The 20988-nt window shown below is 44.5% G+C and overlaps 1 protein-coding gene across 1 annotated transcript in view; it reads right to left on the minus strand.

Annotated features, from left to right (window-relative positions):
- The window catches only part of nhsl1b (NHS-like 1b), a 78421-nt gene extending 58070 nt beyond the window's left edge, over nucleotides 1–20351 (minus strand). Inside the window, exon 1 of the mRNA XM_061703861.1 lies at nucleotides 19908–20351. Coding sequence (XP_061559845.1) covers nucleotides 19908–20196 — 289 coding nt within the window. The 5' untranslated portion in view covers nucleotides 20197–20351. The remainder of the gene's footprint in view (nucleotides 1–19907) is intronic.
- Nucleotides 20352–20988: the final 637 nt, after the last annotated feature.

The following is a 20988-nucleotide window of genomic DNA, read 5'->3' on the forward strand; positions in this document are numbered from 1 at the left end:
GCGCCTGTGGGCTCTGCGTGCTACGGCGCTGACAAAACACGGAGGTTCCTGATCTCACACAGACACAGACACAGTTTCACATCCTCTTCCCACGCTAAGGAGAGAGAGCCCTCACCAAAATGCTAAAACTATCGTTGTCCGGATCGTTTCAAGTGTGCATTGCAAGAGAAAAAAAAATGTAAGGCACTTACCTGTTGAGTTGCACAGGAAAGGTGACACGAGATGGTTGGCAGGCGGATGGAGAATCCCCCATGCAGAGAGAAGACAAAAGCAAGAATCAAGACACATGAAATAGCCACGCCCGTGTGGATGAACTATTTTCATTTAAACTCTAGCGATCTGATCCAATTTAATATGAACGATATGGCCTAAAAATGGAGTTTATGTGATACGCATATAAGGTAACGATTAGAAAATCTCCACTTTTACTGGATAGACACTTTTTTGAACACGCATCTATCACTTATACTTAACTAGCAACTTGCGGGAGGTGCCGTATGGAAGACGCCGTGCCAGACGGTGGTAGGACTGAAACGATAATTGGAATAATTCAAATATTTTGTTTATAAAAGTGTCGAAGCAAAATGTCTGCCTCAAACTTTGCCGTGACGGATGACGTTACTGTAGAATTAAGTTGGCGTGATGGCACCGAGCCCGGAGGGGAAGAATGCGTAAAAGAAAAAACGTCATCATTTCATTTCACAGTTCAAAAAGAAGATCAAGTGCAATGTGTCTACTGCAAAGTAGCACCGGTTTACACAACTGCACATTTACGATAACCCTCATAAGGTAAACTAAATATCGTTAGCTAATTTAGTCCAGCACCGCTGGTTAGAATGTATTGGAAGTCCTCCACACAGCCGCCGGTGCACTTTCAATCGCTTTATTGAACAAATTGTAACAAAATATAACACAAAAGAAGCACATTCATACACTCATATTATAGTGTAATAATAGTGTATCTAACGTGAGGATGGTGACCCCAAGTGGACAAAAACAATTCCTGCACCTCACGTGCATATTTTGTAGTGGTAGTATTGTTTAATAATGCAAAATCAATTTTTGGATTATTTGAATAATCGTTGGAAGATGAATCGAAATATTCAATAGCCGCAGCCATAGAGAGTAGTTCGAGATTAAACTGCATATTTGATCGTAATTGCGACTTTGGTGTCTCTTTATTCCACCCAACGTCGCCTACCAGCAAAAACGCTCCTCGCTGGCTTCCGTTTCCAAATCCTGATCCCATGACGCTGCCAAATCGCAACGTACACACACAAGAAGTCTCCATCACAAGCGTGGCGTTATCGCTTTCAAAGCCCCCGCACACACACACGTTGGCCCATCACCAACCTGTCGCCAAGAAAGAGGGGTGTGTGTGTGTGTGCGCACGCGTGAGTTTGCGTGTGGAGACCCACTCCGACCCCGAGGTTGCTATGGCGATACAAGCGTTATCCGTCGGCGGCTAGTGTCGCCCGGGCGACGGGGCGTGGCGCGCACGGGTGCTCTGCGCCCTTTTCACGGATCGAGTTGTGGCGTGCTTGAAGCCGTTGCGCAATCGCGCCAAAGGAACGGTTTGCTACGACTGCATGCGGGTCAAAGGGCAACCTTTGCTCGCAGAGGTGGAAGGACACTTGGGAGGACATTTGATTGAAGTTGAAGTTGACTAAGATTCTTAACGGTCACTTGATCGATTATTATGCCTATCCCTAGCCAGTAGACAGAATGTGGGGGGGGGGTGTGACCGAGCCATTTTCCGCCTTGGAGTGCGTGTGTATTAGCTTGCACTGATAACTACTTTCCAGTTTTTGATGCGTCACTGTGTGAAGGCGAACATTTGGGTTCGGTGTTAAAGGCATAAAGTTCAGAGCAAACTACTTCTCCTGGGCCAATTTATCAACCGCTGTTCTCTTCTGCAGATCCAGCAGGAAACAAGAGTGACGCACCTGGAAAAGGGGAACGTTTAGCGCGAGGTGCCAGGACGGGTACACGCAGGACGATGACAGGGCACGGGAAGCGGCGCAGGATGTAGTATGCGATAGCGCCATCGCCCACGCACTTAGGACAAAAATGCCCGAAGATGAGGGCAAGGAGTCGTACGCCAAGGGCCGGGTGAGCATGGAAGCGGTCGTTGTGGAGGTTTGGGAAAGTTCAAGTCAAACTTGAGACAGAAGGAGGAGGAACAAACTGGTTTTATTTGTCTGCCGTACCTCGGGATGCCTTCTGTGGGCCATCCTTCAAAGTGCGTCGACTCGAATGCACAACAATCCCTCGCACAGGGTGAGGATTTCCTCTTTCTATTCATCCTTCATGCGTTTCCTTTCCTCCTTCCTCTTTCAGTTTCCCACGTAGCCCGACTTTACGCCGTAATTCCTGAAAAATGGCAGGGCGGAAGGCCGACAACAGCATGCGCAGTGCGTCCGACGCATAATCCAAATGTATTGCGAATGTTCACAAATGATTTCTACATCGTTGTGCATATCTGATTTCCACATGATTTCAATGCAGAGCCAAGTTCTCTTGCATTGAAAATCCATCTTTGGGAATTCAGTTCCTTTTCCAAGAACCGGTAACCGGCCCATACCAACTCCAAAGCAGCCGTTCTCAAACGTTAGAGCGCGGCCCCCAAAGTTTTACAATTTGAAAGCTGTTGGGGCAAAATATGCCGCGCACCTCTCAGTTAATATCCCGACCAAGTTGGAGCACCCTAAAAGCAGCCTTTTGTAAACATTTAAAGCCCCCTACTCTGCATGCAACCCCAAGACGTCCTAAAATTGTTTTCCTGATGCTTAATGTTCCCAACTGTGGCCTATTCCGTTTTGCTTTGTTTTGAATGGTGCCCGCACAAAAACGCGCGCTCGCATGCCGACTGTTTACGTGAAGAACTGCAGACGACCTCGGGGGATTACGCGACGCTAATTTGAACAAACAAACGTGCACTTAGTGTCTGTTCAAAGTCAGTGAAAGGAAGCTTTTGTTCAACGCCCGCCACTTATTCGGCACACGTAAAAAGCAAGTATAAATGCAGAATTTTTGCTTTGAAGGGAATTGTGCGGAGGTGATGGATTGCATCACAGCAGTGCTGTCAGCGCTCGTCTTTTCTGAAAGAGGGTCATGTTTCTCGTAAGCCGTGTCACTTCCTTCCCTAATTATTCCCTCGTGGCTTTGTTTTCCCTTTTCACCAAGGCTCCGATTTGTTCTCCGGGCCATCTGCCTTTTGTGAAACACGGCACTCGGCGTCAGTCACGGAATGACTTTTGGGACGCTGGCGCGAGTGTTTCAAATGATGACAAAACCACCAAAGACACGGAAACAAATGATTAAATGCGCTTGTATTATGCAAGCCTTCGTATAAACACCGGAAAGAAATGCAATCTTTGCTGAAGATCTTACGTGCATCTTTCTTCACCGGCAATGTGACCTGATTCCAATTACGCGGAATGATGTGAAATATAACTGCTACATGGAAAGGTGACCCGATTCCAACCTCAGTAGTCGGAGAGCGCGGGGGGCTGCGCTTCGAGGGGCTGGTGGACATGTGCTCATACAATGGGCTTCTTGTGTGCAAACGGCAATCGGGGAGAAGAATTAAATGAGTTGAGATGGAGGGAGCCGAGTGAGTAATAAGACGAAAGCATATGGGGGCTTAACTTCGGAGGACGGAGGTGACTGAAAAAGAAACGGAAAGTTCAATAATCCTACACTGTTCCGAAAAGGGCAAGTCTTAAGACCCTTAAAGACCCTTTTTTTATATATATTATGCATGTTTGAAGAGAACTGCCGAGTAGGTACAGTTGTACTCAATTGTGGCAATAGCATTGAACAGTTTTTCACCATTTCTGTTTTCCTGATTTCTGGGGCGTGGCTAAAACAAAACTCAGCGATGCACTTGCGTCCGGCATGAGTCACCCCTCCCCCACTACATAAGAGCGCCAATGTTCACAAAAGGCGGTGGTCCGGTGCAATTGCGACATGCAGTTACCTAGCTAACTATGCCTTATCCCCGAAAATGCATTTTCCCTTCGGATAATCCGCTGGCGTGACTACTTTAGAGTGCCTCGTTGTCGGCCGTGAATGCGCGCGTGTCACAGAGAGAAAGACCAAATAATAGCGAAGATGGGGGAACAGCGAGGAGGGGGATTTTGTTTGTTTGTTTTAAAGCCAGACTTGACAGTCAGCGTGGACCGACGCTTCAGGCTGGCGTAGCCACTTGAGAGCGCCTTTACAGCGTCTACGAGCGGAGGGAGGAGGTTGATTTTTCATGATTTTGAAGCGTCATTTTATATACCTACTTGGCGATTTGTTTACACTTGACGAGCTCGTTAAAAACTTCTCTGCGGTGTGTCAAATTTAGCAGACATTTATTTTCACTTTACAGGGACCTTCAAGGATACTTGACAATTCCAAATCCCCAAGCATGAAGTGTTGCCACCACTTCAATGTGTTGCATGAGCGGTTGGACCAAATATTGGGGAGCTCTTCACTTCCACAAAATGACTCTGCCCCAAAATCAAGCTGAGAAAAACACAGAACGTTTGAGGTTAAAACCTAGACCGCAAGACCGAGGAGTTTGTCCCCATCTCAGAAAGATACGCATTTGAAAAGTCTTCTTGTGTCACTTGATTGGCCTCCCGGCCCCAAGCCACATCAAGGAGCGAGCGGGTCGGGTCCCCATATGGCGAGGAGCCGAAAGGCTGCGCGCACAAGGTAGCTGCTCGCGGGGCTTCCTCCTGCTGTCGGACTTCAGAAGCCAGCTGGTTTTCCGGCTCCCCACATTAAAGACGGGGACTTGAGAAGTGAGACACGTGACCGTGTGGCCTCATTGATAAGGCGTCTGACTTCGGATCAGAAGACTAAGGGTTCGAGGCCCTTCACGTCATCCTGTCCATTTGAAAGTCAAGATTTGTAGGTGCAAGGTTGCAATGGTTCACAAGGCTGACTTTTGGGCAACTGGGATCGAGCCCCAATTAAAATGCCATTTGCAGCCACACTACGACCAAGTGTCCAGCGTGTATTGCGCTTTTGCCAGCTGGGATGGTGGGAGAACATGGGTAGATTGATGGACAGCGAGAATCGAGTAGTAGACCGCGAGGCTGCAGGTGTGTTCCGTGACGCTCCGTTTATGGAGTCGTTGCCGCTTGATCGTTCTCAAACTCGGGACACGTGGAGCATTTCCAGTGCGACGCCACCTCTACTTCATAATACGATTCATTACAACCATCAGAACCAAGTTATGTCTTCTGTTTTTTGTCTGTTCTAGGATGGTATGGCAGCACAAAAAAAAAAAGTTAAACAGAATGCAAAGCATTCTTCAAAATGTTCTCATTGCTCACTAGGCTGCAGTCTTGACTCTAACTGAATTTTCCTGAAAAAAACAGGTGGCTTTTCAAACTTGTTTTTTCAATTTTGTGCAATTTTTGGGGTAGAAAATGCTCCTAAACTCCTTGAACTACAGACTCTTGTGATTTCCAGTAATATACTTTGCTCTACTCAGACGCCTCATGCGTCACTACCTCTTTCAAAGGGAAGGAACCTTCTTTTATTCTTATTTGAACCTCGTCTCTCTCTCCCTTCGTCAGCTCGCCGTCATTCTAAGGAGTTCCTGAGACGTGACCGCGGCACAATGCTGGGAAAGCTCCTGTGGGAGTGTCTTTGTGTAGACGTGAGATTTTAAGCGTGTAACGGCGCTGTCCTGCCAAGAGAAATTAGCCTCAGTTTTAGGCTCCGGGTTGTGACTGACCACGACGACAAAGACTTCAATATACAGTGAATAGAAACTTTATTGCTGTTTTGAAATGAATGTTTGCAACCAGCTACGACTTGGACTGCCCACAAGTGGTTAAATAAATACTTTAGACTCGCTACCGAGGCAGAAAAACTAGCTAACGAGCATGGCTAACACCAGTTAGTTTCCGCTCTGATGCTACTTCATAAAGTGGAAAAGAGCGAGCAAAGAAGTAACTCCTCATTTTATGAGAAATAGGTTTGCGCTACATTTTGATTTTATTTTGAAAAATTCATTATTTTTTTTTCTTTGCATGTTTACTAATATGTACCTACAGAGCTTGCTCAATGGGGGGGGGGTTAGTTATTTCAAACATTTGAAAAGATGACTATTTCGAGCTGTAATTCCAATACTCTGATACCGGACCATGCCAACCTCTGGCCTGGCCTCACACACGTGGGCCGCCCGCCGCTGAAACACCGCCAAAGGTGTAAAATGGCTCTATCAAAATCCCCTCCTATTCCATGTCAGTACTATTTATTTGGAACAGCAATGCAGAAAAAAAGGTGTAAAACTTCCATCTTTTATTGGCAGTGTAAAAGAGGCTACTATAATCCAAAGCGTGACATGTCTGGTGGGATAAGGGCGCGCCGGGTGTTAAATTACACACAGAAGCTGTCCCACCTTTTGTGTCTGTGCCATTCATACAGAACAGGAATACAAACAAAAAAAGTGACATCTATTACAGTCGGTGGTGAAGGGGCTGATACTGTAAAATCCAAACAGCGACAAGTATTGCAGGGTTGGGTGTCCAACGCCACACCGCACTTTTGTCCCGCCTTTTTCCATACAGATGGGCAGAACATTCATGTTCCAGCTCCAACCTGTTCCCCCGGCGTCTACAGACAGCGTGAAAGGGACTATTATTAAAACAGTCACCGTCAGGACCGTTGGGACCACCGCTGGTCACAGTACTGACTCAAGCAAAGTTAACTAGTTAAAAAGGCAAAAATGTACAAACCAAAATGCGCTACGTCATACATGGAAGATTGAGAAAAGAGAAAGATTGATGGGTCTCGTTTGAGCACAGCCTCCGGGGACGTGACATTTCCATCCAGACTGTGTAGCGCTCTCTTTAGTCTGAGCACAACAAAGACCCTCAGTCTCGTTTCCAGACCTCCGGACTCTCGGCGAGCCACGGAGCTCGACGTCCCCGGAGAGCCGAGAGCCTCCGCCGGGCCGCATTATTGATCCGTTGGCCCCGTCTTCGCGCAGGACCTTTGGGCTCGATTGAGCGTTTATTTGGAGATTGGAGGGAAGAGAGCCGACTGGCTGATGCTAGCAAAACACGAGGGTGTATTGTTGGGCCTGGGGGCGCTCCATCGGGAAAAAAAAGAAGAGGGGGAACGGGGAAGGGTAGCGGGGGCTTTTTTCTTTCATATTGCAGCGCCCTGTTACTTAGTTAAAAAAAAGAGTGGAACCTCCAATTTTGACCAAAGGAAAAGCACCACACACGCTTATGTCCTGGCTGCTCAGCACAAATTGGCAACAATTGCGGGAGGCCACAACCAGTTCAGGGTGTACCCCGCCTCCTGCCCGATGATAGCTGGGGTAGGCTCCAGCACGCCCGCGACCCGCGTGAGGAGAAGCGGCTCAGAAAATGGATGGATGGATGCGGGTGGCCACACAATTCAGCGCTTCTCGTTTTTCCTATACAGTGTGGTGCCTTGAGATACGAGTGAGCCCACTTACAGGTTTTTGAGATATGAGCTACTGTTATGCCGCTTTTTTTGCTTTGACATACGAAAACGGAGTTCCATGTGCTGTACGGTGGCAGTGAAGAATTCTTCTTGGTCTTTTCGGTTTTATGGTGGCAACAGTTTGACTCTGCTAAACAATAATTCACTTTTCCTATGGCAAATAATGTCAAGCCCTTCCCAAACTGATGTTGTTTGACTGACCACAGAGGTTTCATTGTATAATACGAACATTAGGAAAGTACTATATTACATTTACTGCATGATGAATGGCTGCACGTACACAACTACTGTGGGAAGACACAGAAAAACCCAGGAAAAGGTTTTGTGGCTCCGGGGGAGATATTGGATCCTTCACAAGCCGCGTCGAACGCTGGGAGTAAAATTGGCCTACACGTATAATAGCAGTCACCTGATACACTCGGATCACTGCGCCGGGATGCGTTTAGTTAGCATGAAACCGGATTCGCTCAGAGAGGAGCGACTCGAAAAACACCCCCAATCGGATTGTATGCGCTTTTATGTGGGAAAACTCAATCGCTGCATCCTGGCATTTTGCACAGACACTCAGCGCAATTCTAATGCAAGCTCAAGGAATACACCAACGTGGATAGGGAAAATAGGATAGCTTCCACGGTAAATTTACACTTCAATTGTTTGAAGCTGTCCTTTAATAATGTTTTTTTTTTTTTTTTTTTATATAGCCTCACTAATTCATGGATTTCTGGGTGTGGAACATATCACACTGAACGGAAGTCCAGCGTACTGCCATTTTCCCACTCTCAGTTAAGTAAACCTCATACACTTTGTACACAAAATGTCACCCAACCTGTTCTCACCGCTAAGCTTAATCACTTGCTCCTTTGTCATTGCAAGTGACAAATAAGACACACACATTTTGTATGTACAGTCCAGTATGGTGCATCGTTGTGTTCAGGGGGCGTGCACAATACAAGCAAAGACGTGCGGCCTCAAAAGAGAGCTGAAGGGGATTACACATTCCCTAGATCATGTATGAAATGAGATTTCTCCTAATCCTCATCAGTGACTTGAAAGATCTGTCGCTCTCGCCATGTACACACGGGAGGACCTCCCATACACACACACACACACACATACATTGTTGTCACAAAACAGCTGGAGGATGAAAACAATACTCTCTGGATTTGTGTCAAGGGAACGAAGGTATCTGCAAATGTGACGCATAACAGCGAATCATTCAATCTCGAATCACTTTCAACATCAAGTTAATGTTGCGCCGTCCTGTTATCACCCCGGTAGAAAATATAATACTGTCAAGTGAACTCATCTGCTCTGTTGCAAACTGTCGGCAACTCTATGATGAAACTAAAACAAAGTAAACCTACTAATTTGCTACTTGGTACGTAGTGGAGCGAACTGGAAGAACAAAAATAAGTGCTGATTGTTGAGGTTAAAAGCTTCACTGGTCATTTTCATGCATGCAGGCCTTAGCCACTGTGCTACATTAGCATCACCTTAATATAATTGTGTTACATATTGTCACTGTCCAAATAGGGTCACTTCTTTCACAAATCGATACTATTGGTCTATCCCAACGACGTCTGTTATTTTACGACTAATTCAACTAATTTAAAGTGTTGGATATAGGATATGAATAAATCTATTAACTCGAAATTGCGAAATTTTATTGCCCCGAGATTGATAGTCACGATTTTCTTTTTTAGACAATAACAAGTGAAAATAGATCACTTAGACACATTTGAGTAAGCTTGTTATGTTAAAAATGGATGACTGTGAAGCTTTGGTGCAGAAGGAGCGGTGTCAGCCACGAAGGTAAATGCATGCAGATTCATTTCCACCTATTAAACTGCGCAGTAAGCTCATCGTTGTGTTTATTGCATCATTCATCATTCATTCAAGAGTTTGGGAAAATGACCGTCGTTATCTTTCGTGACGTACGAAAGGATTTTGCTGTGGATGTGTCCTACTATTTTAATCAATGACCATATAATAAATTTTAGATTTTTTTTTTTTTTTTGGGGGGTATACATTCATTGAACATGATTTTGTGGAAAATCTTAGGTCGGACTCCAAATCAAACCACTTTTTAGATTCCACTGTATTATGGACATGTCAGAACTAATTTTAATTTTAATTTTATTTCTTCTCCTTGAGTGTAAACATGATCAAGGTGTGTCATTTTGTCTCTTCGGGCTGTCTTCATTTCTAATTTCTACTTTATTCGTATCATTTTGCCTTGTATGAAGTCCTGAAAGCCTGTTCTACATAGACCACAACCACGTGGTCTATGTGTGTCTATATGTGTCCTACCTTGAGTGCGCCTTACCGAAAAGGGCCACACCTGTGTGTACCAACAAAACCTTAAAAAAAGAAAAAGACTAAACTGACTGTAGAAAACACAGTAGATGTTTTGCACATCAACAAACCCTGCAGGCAAACCACAGAGGAGCGTAAACACACACAAACAACACTATTACTATTAGTGATGGGACGACACAATGTAAACGACACTTCCAGTACTTATTTACATTTCTCTACATGTCAGTGACAGATGAACGATTCCCTGTCCTCCGAGGAAATACTGTACTGTACATAACAGTCGATAACAAGATAGATACGCCTGCGTGGATGTCACATTTCACCGCGACAGACACAAACACACACGACGTATAATGTGCGGGTTGGCTGCTAAGTGAGACGGATGCTCAGCCAGTTTGCTTCAGGAGGGACAAAAACAAAAGAAGACAAATCTCATTAGCGCTGCTTGCTTGATCTAATTAACAGACCCATCAGTGCAGCAAGCTAATAGTTCACTGATGGAAGTTCATGAAAACAAGCCCAAGCAGTATATAATAATACATTGAGAATTTTATAGTAAATTAAAAGCAAAAGCACAGTGTAGACAAGAGTCATTTAAACATGATTTCAAACACAATTAATAAATAAAATACAATTATAAATCATAATTTAAAAAAAGTATTTTGGGGGAGCGTGTGTCGTAGAGCTCAAAATTGTTCAACATAAATAGAAGGAAACAGATGTGTGTAGATGAGTAAAAACCTCTGATTTCCACTCAAAAATGAAAACAATATATCGCTCATATTGCGCTAAGAGGACAAAACCATTTTCCCAATAAGTATCAGCTGTTTTCCGCGGACTCATCTGACAAACCGCAAACAATTTCCCGTGAGCGTCTGTCCACTTGCGACGTCGAATCTAGAAGGCCGCGGCTTGTGTTGGCATATGATGCGGCACATGTGACAGATGTGACGGCAACGACGCCGTTTATTTTTCCACAAGCGGTCATCGGCTCCGCACACATGCAGTATGGACGTATGAGTGTGTGTTGACAGTCTTTGAATGCACTGGAGCACATATGGAGGACGACAAGAACCTTGATAGTATGTCACATAGCACCTGGACACCCGTTTCCCAGCCTGACGCTCTGCTACACATACACATCCCGAGTGTGACGACCTACAGCGAAGCTTTCAAACCAGCAGGTGCTGTGTCATAGCATGTCACTGACACGGGGATACACTTTCTCAGTGGCTTACAGTTCGTCATCATCACGAGGAAAGAGTGTTAAAAAAAATACAAATACAAATACAAATCTAACTAGTTCCCCACGCCAGCAAACTTTTCGACAGGCTGTACACTCGCTCATCCAATCACAAATCCAGATTGACAGTCAGCAGGAGAGGATAGCTACTGTACATGGCTAACGCTAGTTTTACCAAACTAGTACTAAACATGGCATCCAAACCAGTGGAATCCGGAACAACAGCTCAGCGGAACATCGCTAAACCTATCCACGACCACTGTGAGGATCCGGCGGTTTCGGATCAGTAAAGACTGAAGCGCTAGCCATTCTAACGGTAACACAGAGGAGCTTCCCACCGCCGCAGGCCGCCCCGGCGGCGTCGCCGCCACCGCCGCAGCTCCTGCGCTTTGTTGTGCAGTCATTCAGTTCATTGTTTTACACTGGACTGCACCACAACAGAAAATCTTGTCGAGGTGTACGTACAGGTACCGTACAGTACATTGTGCATCTCCGTGCTTAGCTATAAGCGGTTTGCTGTTTGCAAACATTCAAAATGTTATTCCAAATGATAATCACGTATTCGGGAGCATTAATTATTTGCGGAAACTTGCTATTTATTTGCGGTCGGGCACGGTCCGCATCACCTGCGAACAGCGGCTGTCCAACTGTCAATCGGTTTGTGAACCAAAGACTTCAATTTGGATCTTGTGTGACTGGAGTCCATCTTTTTGACAAGAAGTGACCCAGAGCAACGACGAATGGCACCATAATTCATTTCAAATATGTTATTTGTTGTAATAGCGACTGAAAGCGACGAGAGCTCATGAAAAACTGGAGGTCGAGCAGGTGCCTACGCTGAGGCCGGGCGGCCGGACGAGGAGAGAGGGGAAAGGTCTGCGGCGCATGTGAAACAACAGGAAGACGGCGGGGTCGAGAGAAGGAGGCGGGAGAAAAAAAAGAGGACAAAGGAAATAAGAGGGAAAGATCATGTGGCATCGGTTTAAGCAAGACACAAGTTGTAAAGATGTTCTCAGACCTCTTTTGTTCATCCTGGCAAAACGAGCTTGTCTGTTTCCATCAGATTCCACATGAGATCTGTGGCCGGCCAAATTATTTGGCTCTCCAGAGGAAAACACATTGGGGTATTTAGGACATTATTCTCGCTCGCCTAAACAATGGCTGTGGGGATCGATGCAGTCGAGAAAGATGTGAAACTGCGTCTCTTCAATCTTCCTCCTAAGCAGAGGTCGCAACCTCTGGGATTACGTTTCCAAATCTTCCCGCTGCCTGGAACAACCACTTGCTTACTTCAACTGCCATCTTTTAAACTGCCTGTAAAAGAGAGCATTCTCCCAGGTTTTTTTTTTCTATGTTGCTGTCAACGGCATTGTGGGCAAACTTTTCCGGCTTTGGTGGCTGAGTGTTTCGAGTATACGCTTACACACTTTGCGACGTTCTGCCTCTATTGCAGCTCTGATACGACCTCTGAAACCGTGTCTCTGTTCATCAAGTTGTTGTGCCGAAGTGAGTGTCGAGTGTCCAACGTCCTCGTCAGATACGCTTTCATACAGGTGACAGCAACTACTCACAAAACGTTTAGCCTATTCGGCTGACGGCTGAAATTTTACAATGAATGTTAATAATGCAATACAGTCCAGTAGTTCCTTGCATGCAGTTCCTCGCGTTACATCCTAGAACCCCGCGCGATATATGACATTTGCGAAGTAGCGACCATGTATTCATTTCATTGTTTGAATAGTTGAAAGCTTTATGCATCAAACCAATTCAAAATATGCATGTGAGGTGCAGGTATTATTTCTGTCCACTTCCACTCACTATCCTCACGTCCTACACTTCAGTATCTTGGACTTTGAATGTCTGTGGCTTTAAAAGGCGCGGCCTGGCCTGCCGAGTGACGTGAGAGTCAGCGAATGAGAGTGAAGAGTTGGCCGTCGTCGGTTCAGGATAGCAGCAGACTGTTAACTAGCGAACCGTTACCTAGTGTGCGTGTTGGGCCTCCGAGCGTCAGTTGTGGCCTATGAATGTGCTTGTTACGAGTACATTGTCTGTCTTTTACGCACTCTTTCGTCCTGGCTTGCGCTTATTGCCAAGCGAGTCTACAGTAACAATCTGTGTGGAAAATGATCACCGCAAATCCCGCGAAATAGTGAAAAACCTGTGCTGTAAAATTAGCCATGTACGATTTTAAAATCCGCAATGCTGTGAGATTGCAAAAAGTGAGCCGCGATATGGTGAGAGACAACTGTACATGAGATGAGGCACAAAAATAAAACAAATTAAAAACAAATTTTTAAAAAATAAACTTACAGATGGTGTGAAAATAGAGGGGGAAGCAGCATCTTTCTAAAAGTTGTGATTGAGTTGAGAGGAACTAAGCATTTTATCACCAGATTCTGGCATCATCTTATTCTCCGATTGTGGGATGCTGTGTTTCTGTGTGAAAACGCAGATTTGCGGATACAGTAAATGTTGTTCTATCTCTGAGGCAGCATTTTTTCTTCACTTTGCATGACTAACAACGCTTGCATGCATGAGGCATCTGTCAATCTCTCTCCCGCGGACCTTTCACTCCCTAAAAGCGCTTTGTGGCCCGGCCAGGACAGCGCCTGAATCATTGGCACGGGGAGGCGTGAGAGGAGCCAACTACAAGTTCAAACACACACAACTCGGGGAGCGTTCAATGGCTGGATTCCTCTTATAGTTGAAATGCTGCAGGCCTTTTCTTATTCTTTCTTTTCCTCCCCGTTTTTCATCACCGTCTAGCCTGAACCGACTCCGTTGTTGTCTGTGGGACGAGGTCGACCTCGTCCGCAAGTCGGACGGGAAAGTCTTTTTCATGGAATGAGTCATGCGGGAACGAAGCGAGGGTCCGAACACTCAAGGACAAGGGAGTAAGGAGGTTGGACTGGATTCTGGAAGACACGCCGAGCTGAAAGTGCAGGGCACGAAACCCTTTTAATTATTACGTTATCTTATCGTACGTGTGTGAATTTTCCCTTGGGGTATGGTCTTGAGAATGAAAGGGGAATTTCAAGGGGTTCTAAACAGCGGAGTGTTATGTATACAAACACACGGTAGGAAGGTTTTCAAGGCCACAATCAGCGATTTTGTTGACGACCATAACAATAATAATCAGAGCTTGTCTGAGCGTCAACAGATAAGTCAAGTGCAAATGAACAGACACATGACGGCGTGCTTCAGATGAAAGCGTCTACAATTATCCGAGAACTGCCAGATGAAATGCTTGCAGGAAAAAGGAGACCTCTTTTACACAGACAAATCGGGACTTTTTCTGTTTTTCCGAGGTAGGTTTTCTGTATAAATGACCCCCGACCCCCCCCTTCTGAGGTCGTATCAGAGTTGTGACAGAGAAAGGGAATACAGTGGACTCTCGCATAATTGTGGTTCAGCATCTCTGGATTCACCTCGTCAAAGATTTTTTTCAATATTTTTTTTTGTCATTTTAAAAAAAAACATTCTGTTTTGGGGGGGGGCCTACCCCGAAAATGCTTGCTGGCAGTTTTTCCCCGAATCTTCAAGCATTTTGGGGTTTTACAAACTAACAAAAAACACACGAATGAATGGATATAATTATAATGGGCTTCAATTATCCACAGATTTTCGATATTGGCGCCCTGGTGGCCCAGTTCTTACCCCCACGAATAACGAGGGTCCACTGTACTACAATTCGAGTGTGTTTCACACCTCCCACTCACTTCTGCCACCCTGTTGCAGTGAAAGCAATCGTTGCAGTTTTACAGCCAGCGTGAAAGGGGGCAAGATGATGACCGACGTCTAGAAGCAGGTCAGCAGGATTGTCTAGATTCTGAGTGAGCGTCTATTCCAACGGCTCCAGTGAGAGTTGAAGCCTTCCGACAGGACTGGCACAAAAGGTGCTCCTAGCTGCCAATTAACTTTTATTACAACTACGACCTACTTTCCACGTAAAAATAGAACCCTCCCCTATTAACGTGAGTAATAAATGACAGGCGGCACTTGTCGGTTAACTATAATTAATCTTGTATTAGCCGTTTGCAGACACGCTAACAATGAAATTCACTGGAAAGCCAAGTGCGGCTAAACAGTATACAGTTAACCCTTTTTTTTTTAACTACAAACATATTTTATTCTCATTTATGAGGACCTTAAACTGCATATGTCGATACTGAGTGTATGGTATAAAGTCCGTACAGAATTTGAGAAAACAAAATCAGCCTTTGCTAATGTTTAGCATTGGTGATTAGCTAATGATTACCATTTTAGTTTTTAAAAAAACAAGCTATCTACCATTCACTACCACTCATACATCATGTTATATGCACATTACACATCTAATACTGTCTTACAAATCACGTACAGACGCTCCCCTGTCGTTTTTGGCAAAGTTTATCAGGGGCCCAACACTGCGTCCATCTGCAATAAATGTCCGTGTGAAACACTGGTTCCAGCGACGCAAACATGGTTCCGGGTGGAACTTTCTTTTTCTTTCTCATTTTTTTCCCCCCAGCACTTCTATTAATATAAGCTCAAAAAACATTTTTAGTTGGGGCGTGTACAATTTGCCTCTTGGTCTCTAAAAGGACTAAAAGTGAAGGTTGACTTGACTGTACACTCTCATTAAGAATACATGAAGTCGTTGCTGTGTGCTACTATATATTCAGTGTACTGTAACACTACTATGAACTTGACTCACTGCTTGTCTGTGGAAACTATTCCCACAGATGATGTCACCGTGGATGCACTTAGGGACTGTTCTTGTTTTTGTTTGCACACTGTCTGTGCGACTGCATGTGTGTGTGTGAGGATGTTTGAGCAGCGAATCGGAGCACAGGTGACCCGTGTGGACCCCACAAGGGGAAACATGAGCTTGATAAACGACTTTGTTTAAACTCTTGACTCCTGAGCATCAGGTGTTCCCCTCTGACCTGTACTTCCACATCAATGCATCCAGTAGTGGATGGACGGTAAATTCCATTTTCCAATTTTAAAAAAACAACAACAAAAAACTAATTTCAATCACGCAAAATGCCATTATGCAAAATAAATTCAACCAAAAATAAACACACAAAATCCCGCTTCCTTCTGAAAAAAATATAAGCACTCCCAGGGGTGAATAATAATTTTAAAAAAAGATGGGTCAGCAAAGGGTCAGCATGTGATAACGCAGCAGATTAGCTGCCACATAATGGCTGCCCCATTTAACACATCTTTGTGGCGTAACAGTCGATCAGTTTCTCATCACGTGTCGCATTTGTTTGGCTCTGTTTGCTCAGCCTGTCGTGTGTGTGTGTGAGTCACAACAGTCAAGACAAGCTGAAAGGAAACTACAGACAATGAGTCAGAACTTGCGTGCAATTAAATAAGGGTTTGTCTTCTGGATCCTACTTGGCGACATATTCCACCATTTTTTAGGGCTTTCTAACCGTAAGCAAAGCTAGTTTAGGAGCGTTTGGTTTGGTCCGCACCGGTGTTCCATTACAGTGTTCGCACCTGACCAAAGGAAACACAACAAGGGGGTGAACAAAGCAAAGTCTCGTCGTCATTCAGTTGCTCCTATTGCCAGCTGTTTTGGAGCATTTTGACTGATCTTGAGAGACCCACAGAATATTGTGTTGTGTGACAATATAATCACATAACCTACTAAAAGAAAGAGTCGACTCACTTGAATGAAAGTTTGCTCCTCGCTTTTTCTGGTCTTTTGTAATCAGCAGTAAAACGTGGGTTGGTTTCACCAAAAACATCAGTTTCTGACCAAAAGCTGAGAAAACAAGCTTTTTGTGAAAAGAAAGATGACAAGCAGAATTGTGACTTTGATTCTAAAATGTGACACCTCAAACTATTAAACAGCAAAAACAAGACTGAGCAAAGGCAACATAATCATTTATTTACAGCTATGAAACGCGATGTGAGTGACGCTGACTCACTGCACGACTCGAGTTAAACGTCAGTGGCTTTTTTTTTTTTTTTTACATGGCGTTCACCATTCAATCCATGAACTGCATCGAGTTTTCCACAATTGCGACATATACTCTGTGTATTCAAGATATATACAGTATATACACACTCTGTTTAAGTCCGCCTTCCAACGTGTTGGCAATTTTTCTACCTCATAATTGCAAGACAAGCCGAAATTCACTTCCTAAACTTTACCTTCGACTCAAAAGCTGGGCTGATCTCAAACCCAAAGCGACGCGACGCCGGCATCTACACGGATCTGTTAGTTTATAAAGCGGAATTTCACAAATAAGCTGCGCGAGCCCCTCGTCCCTAAGCGTGTCTGCAGTGAATCCTAGTGAGTGACGGGCTGCCACATTCCCCATTGCACAACCCAAAAGTCGGAGTTAATGTATAACCGCTGTGGGCAGGGACGGCCAAACAACAAACGTCACGACGGGAGTTAAAGGGTTTTATGATCACAACTTTGGCACCTTCCGGGTTCATAATGAAGACACGGCGGCTTCCTGTGCTCCCTTTGAAGAGCACAGATGGTCAGTCGGATGCGTGCAAATCCATCGCTTGTGACAGGAAGCCGACGCCTCGGTTAGCACCAGTCGTGCAAACGGGGCCGTGTTGTGCGAAGACACAGGCCACTGGTTCCCGCTTTACTCGCTGTCACCTTGGAGGTGATCGGCCTCGCTAGACTGTCAAACGGAGCTGGTGATGAGACCGCACTTGCTAGATTAGTTTCATAGCGACTAATGTAAGTTTTGGATTAGTAGGGCAGCGACAGCTCACTAGTACAAGGTTTGGGGACGGCAATATGGAAGTTAGAGATGCGCTAAGGACTGAAACTGACTAAGATACAGTGTTTGCTGGCCAATGGAAAACACGTACCTCCAATGCTGTTACTTTCCAAAACACAACAAAAGCAAACTTTCTACGTTTCTGACAAAATATTGACAACGTACGACCGCGTTTCGTTGCGCTATTACTAACCTATTCCAAAGTTTCTTTCAAAATACTGTAGCATGCTGCTGACTAATGAAAACTGGTACAGTAATCCCTCGTTCAGGTTCTGGACTTCAGTGTTCTTATCAACTTTACGGAAGCCTGTTTTTTGTTTATTTTTTGACAGTAGTAAACTTCTTTCATTTTTATGTGAAAGCATCTTAAACTAAGTAACGTCGAGGCGGAAATTGTTATTTTTTGTGATGGCACAACAGAAGAGTACCAATTTTGGTACATGCGGAAAATGGGAACAGAACAGGAACTACAACTTAGTGAGACAGAAAATGGGCAGCATTATGCATAATCAGCATTAATGTGACACGGCTCACTCAGCAGCAAATTCCGTCTAATATTTGCATTATTACAAATTACTTATTACTTGTAAAAAGCTCTTTGTTAAAGAGGTATATTTTTATCAACAAGGAATATTTTATCTATTTCCACCCACCTATTTTATTCACTATTTTTATTATTGTTATCTTTTCATCATTGCGTTTTATGTCGCTTTATATTTATGGAAAGCACTTTGTTTCCACTGTGGTTGTTTTTTAAAGTGCTCTATAAAAAAAAGTTAAGTTGACTTGAGCTGTACGACAGCTAAGAATGTTAAAATAATACTTTAAAAAAACAGGTCGGTACAGTTGATAAAGGTTTGAAGATGCTGTCAGACTCTTTCAATTATTCACAGAGGGGGAAAAAACACATTTGAAATGTGAATGTGGAGCACTTCTACATTCACACAACACCTCAAGATATTGTTACATTAATACCTCTGACCGTGTTAGTCAACCTGAGCTTTGTGATCTTTGTACAGTCTGAATGTTCTGCAGAGGGAAACCATAGCAGGCACACAAGGGAGGAATGAGATCCTCAGAAACTTGCGGAACGGGCGCATTTTCTCCTCACGCTGCACAACGCGAGTTCCACAGGAAAGAAACTCCATTCTCGCAAAGCGCAGGTTCCCAACATGCGGGTCTGGGAACCGCAAGTGGGTGGCGGGCCAACTTTCGAGGCATCGTTGACTGTCATATTGCTTTCTTGGTATGTTTCTTGGGTCTGTTATTATTTGTGTACATACACTGGACAGTACATATGTTGTAGTACATTTGGGAGTTGAAATGTCCATTTTTGAGATGAAAAAACTAGAATTCCATGTTAAATTATTGCTCTGAAAAGGATGAAACAGTGTGCAGCGTGGTGAGCAAGAACTTCCAGATTTTGACTCGAATGTCGTGGCGGGACATATACGCGAGTACAGTGAGCACCACAAGTGCTATGCGGGCTCCTCTAGAGCAGGGGTCACCAACCTTTTTGAGAGAGAGCTAAATCTTTGGTACTGAATGATTAATGCTGAGGACTACCAGTTTGATACACACTATACACATAACAAATTTGCTCAAATATTTGGGTGGTAAATTCTCGTATCGTCGTTGCACCTGCTAGCTTGTCTCCACGAAGGTTGTGGTTCGGTCATATTTATTGAAAACATGCAATATAAATCAAACATATTTGAATGAGCCTTGTAGCTACAGATACTTCCTGTTTTTTGTTTTGTTTTTTTAATCCAGTACAGTCAATTCTTTTAGGCACGGTTCAGTTGTATTTAACATTTAAGTGCTGGTACAATATATTGCATTCATCTTTAACAATTGAAGTACAAAGTATGAAAGTATTTTCATTGAATATGTGCAATACATTTGAATTGAAACGTGACTTAAGTGCCCGTTTTTTCCTATCCTCCTTTTGTTTTATTGTGTATGTTACAGTTGCTTACAACAATAAATACACTTTTGCGGAATACAATCCGTCTCGCTTTTGATGAACACTTGGGCTATTACTACGTCATATGTTCAATTTTCAACGATTGTTTTTGGTGAGTGCAGAGCGGCACGAATGTGGCACAACTTACGGATCGGGACTCTCTTGGGCTCCAGGACGCCGACTCGGGCGTGCAGCGTGCGCAGGCGCCCCTGGAGCCGCCACGACCTCCGGGCCACCGCGGCCGCCTCCGACTCGATGCCCAGGAAGACGTCGGCGGCCAGGCGGGAGAGGTCGGCCAGTTGGCGGATGACGTTGCCGAGCGTGTGACAGCCCACCTCGGCCAGCGACGCGAACGGCGCCGCCGCTCTCCTCGCCTTGCCCCGGGCCGGCAACCTGCTCACTCGCCGCGGCTCCACGCTCCTCTGGTGGAAAGGCATCGTCCAGATTCTCTCAGGGGGACTTTTGAAAACAGATTTGCGGAGACTAGAAAGGCGCGGTCCACGCAATTTGAACGTAATCCTGCGATCGCGCCATCTTCGTGCAGATGGACTCGTCTATTCACATTCAAATTCAAATTCACCCCGGCCGTGCCGAGTGCAGGCTGCTGGCAGAAGGGAGAAAAACACACAAGGAAAAGTCAGGGAAGGGTCCAAAGAAAAACCCGGAGAACACCAACAACCACCTGTAGGACACTGGAACCGGAGACAGACAAAGCTCAACTTTACCTGAACGGAGGAAGTTGACAAAACCAGGACTGGCGTCCATGTCGAAATTGAAACTTCTCTGCTGCACAATCACATTTTTGAAGAGTTGGGTCATGAAATTGCATTGATTCTTTCCCATTTCGCAGCGGTTCACTTGGCTGCACCGCTTCCAGTACATGTGGATGTTAGATTTTTTTTTACAACTCACTCTGACTTGAGAAGCAAAAACACTCCAGTAAAGGTTAAATAAAATAACATAATTCTATAAAAAAAAAATTTTTCAAGCAATCACGTACCCAAAAATTATTAAACTATCCATCCATCCATCCATCCATCCAGCCAGCCAATTCATTCACATTTTAAATAAACCTAACTGCGGAAAACAAGATATTAATACGTAGGAAAATTGTTGTATACTAGATTTAAGGTACAGCGTTTCATAATTGAGTGTACCAAACTGTGGAAAACACCACACACCATTACAACCTGTATTTATTTGACTCAATTTAACATTACTAAACGTAT

The sequence above is a fragment of the Phycodurus eques genome, chromosome 18 (genome assembly GCF_024500275.1).
Source record: "Phycodurus eques isolate BA_2022a chromosome 18, UOR_Pequ_1.1, whole genome shotgun sequence".
Taxonomy (NCBI): Eukaryota; Metazoa; Chordata; class Actinopteri; order Syngnathiformes; family Syngnathidae; genus Phycodurus; species Phycodurus eques.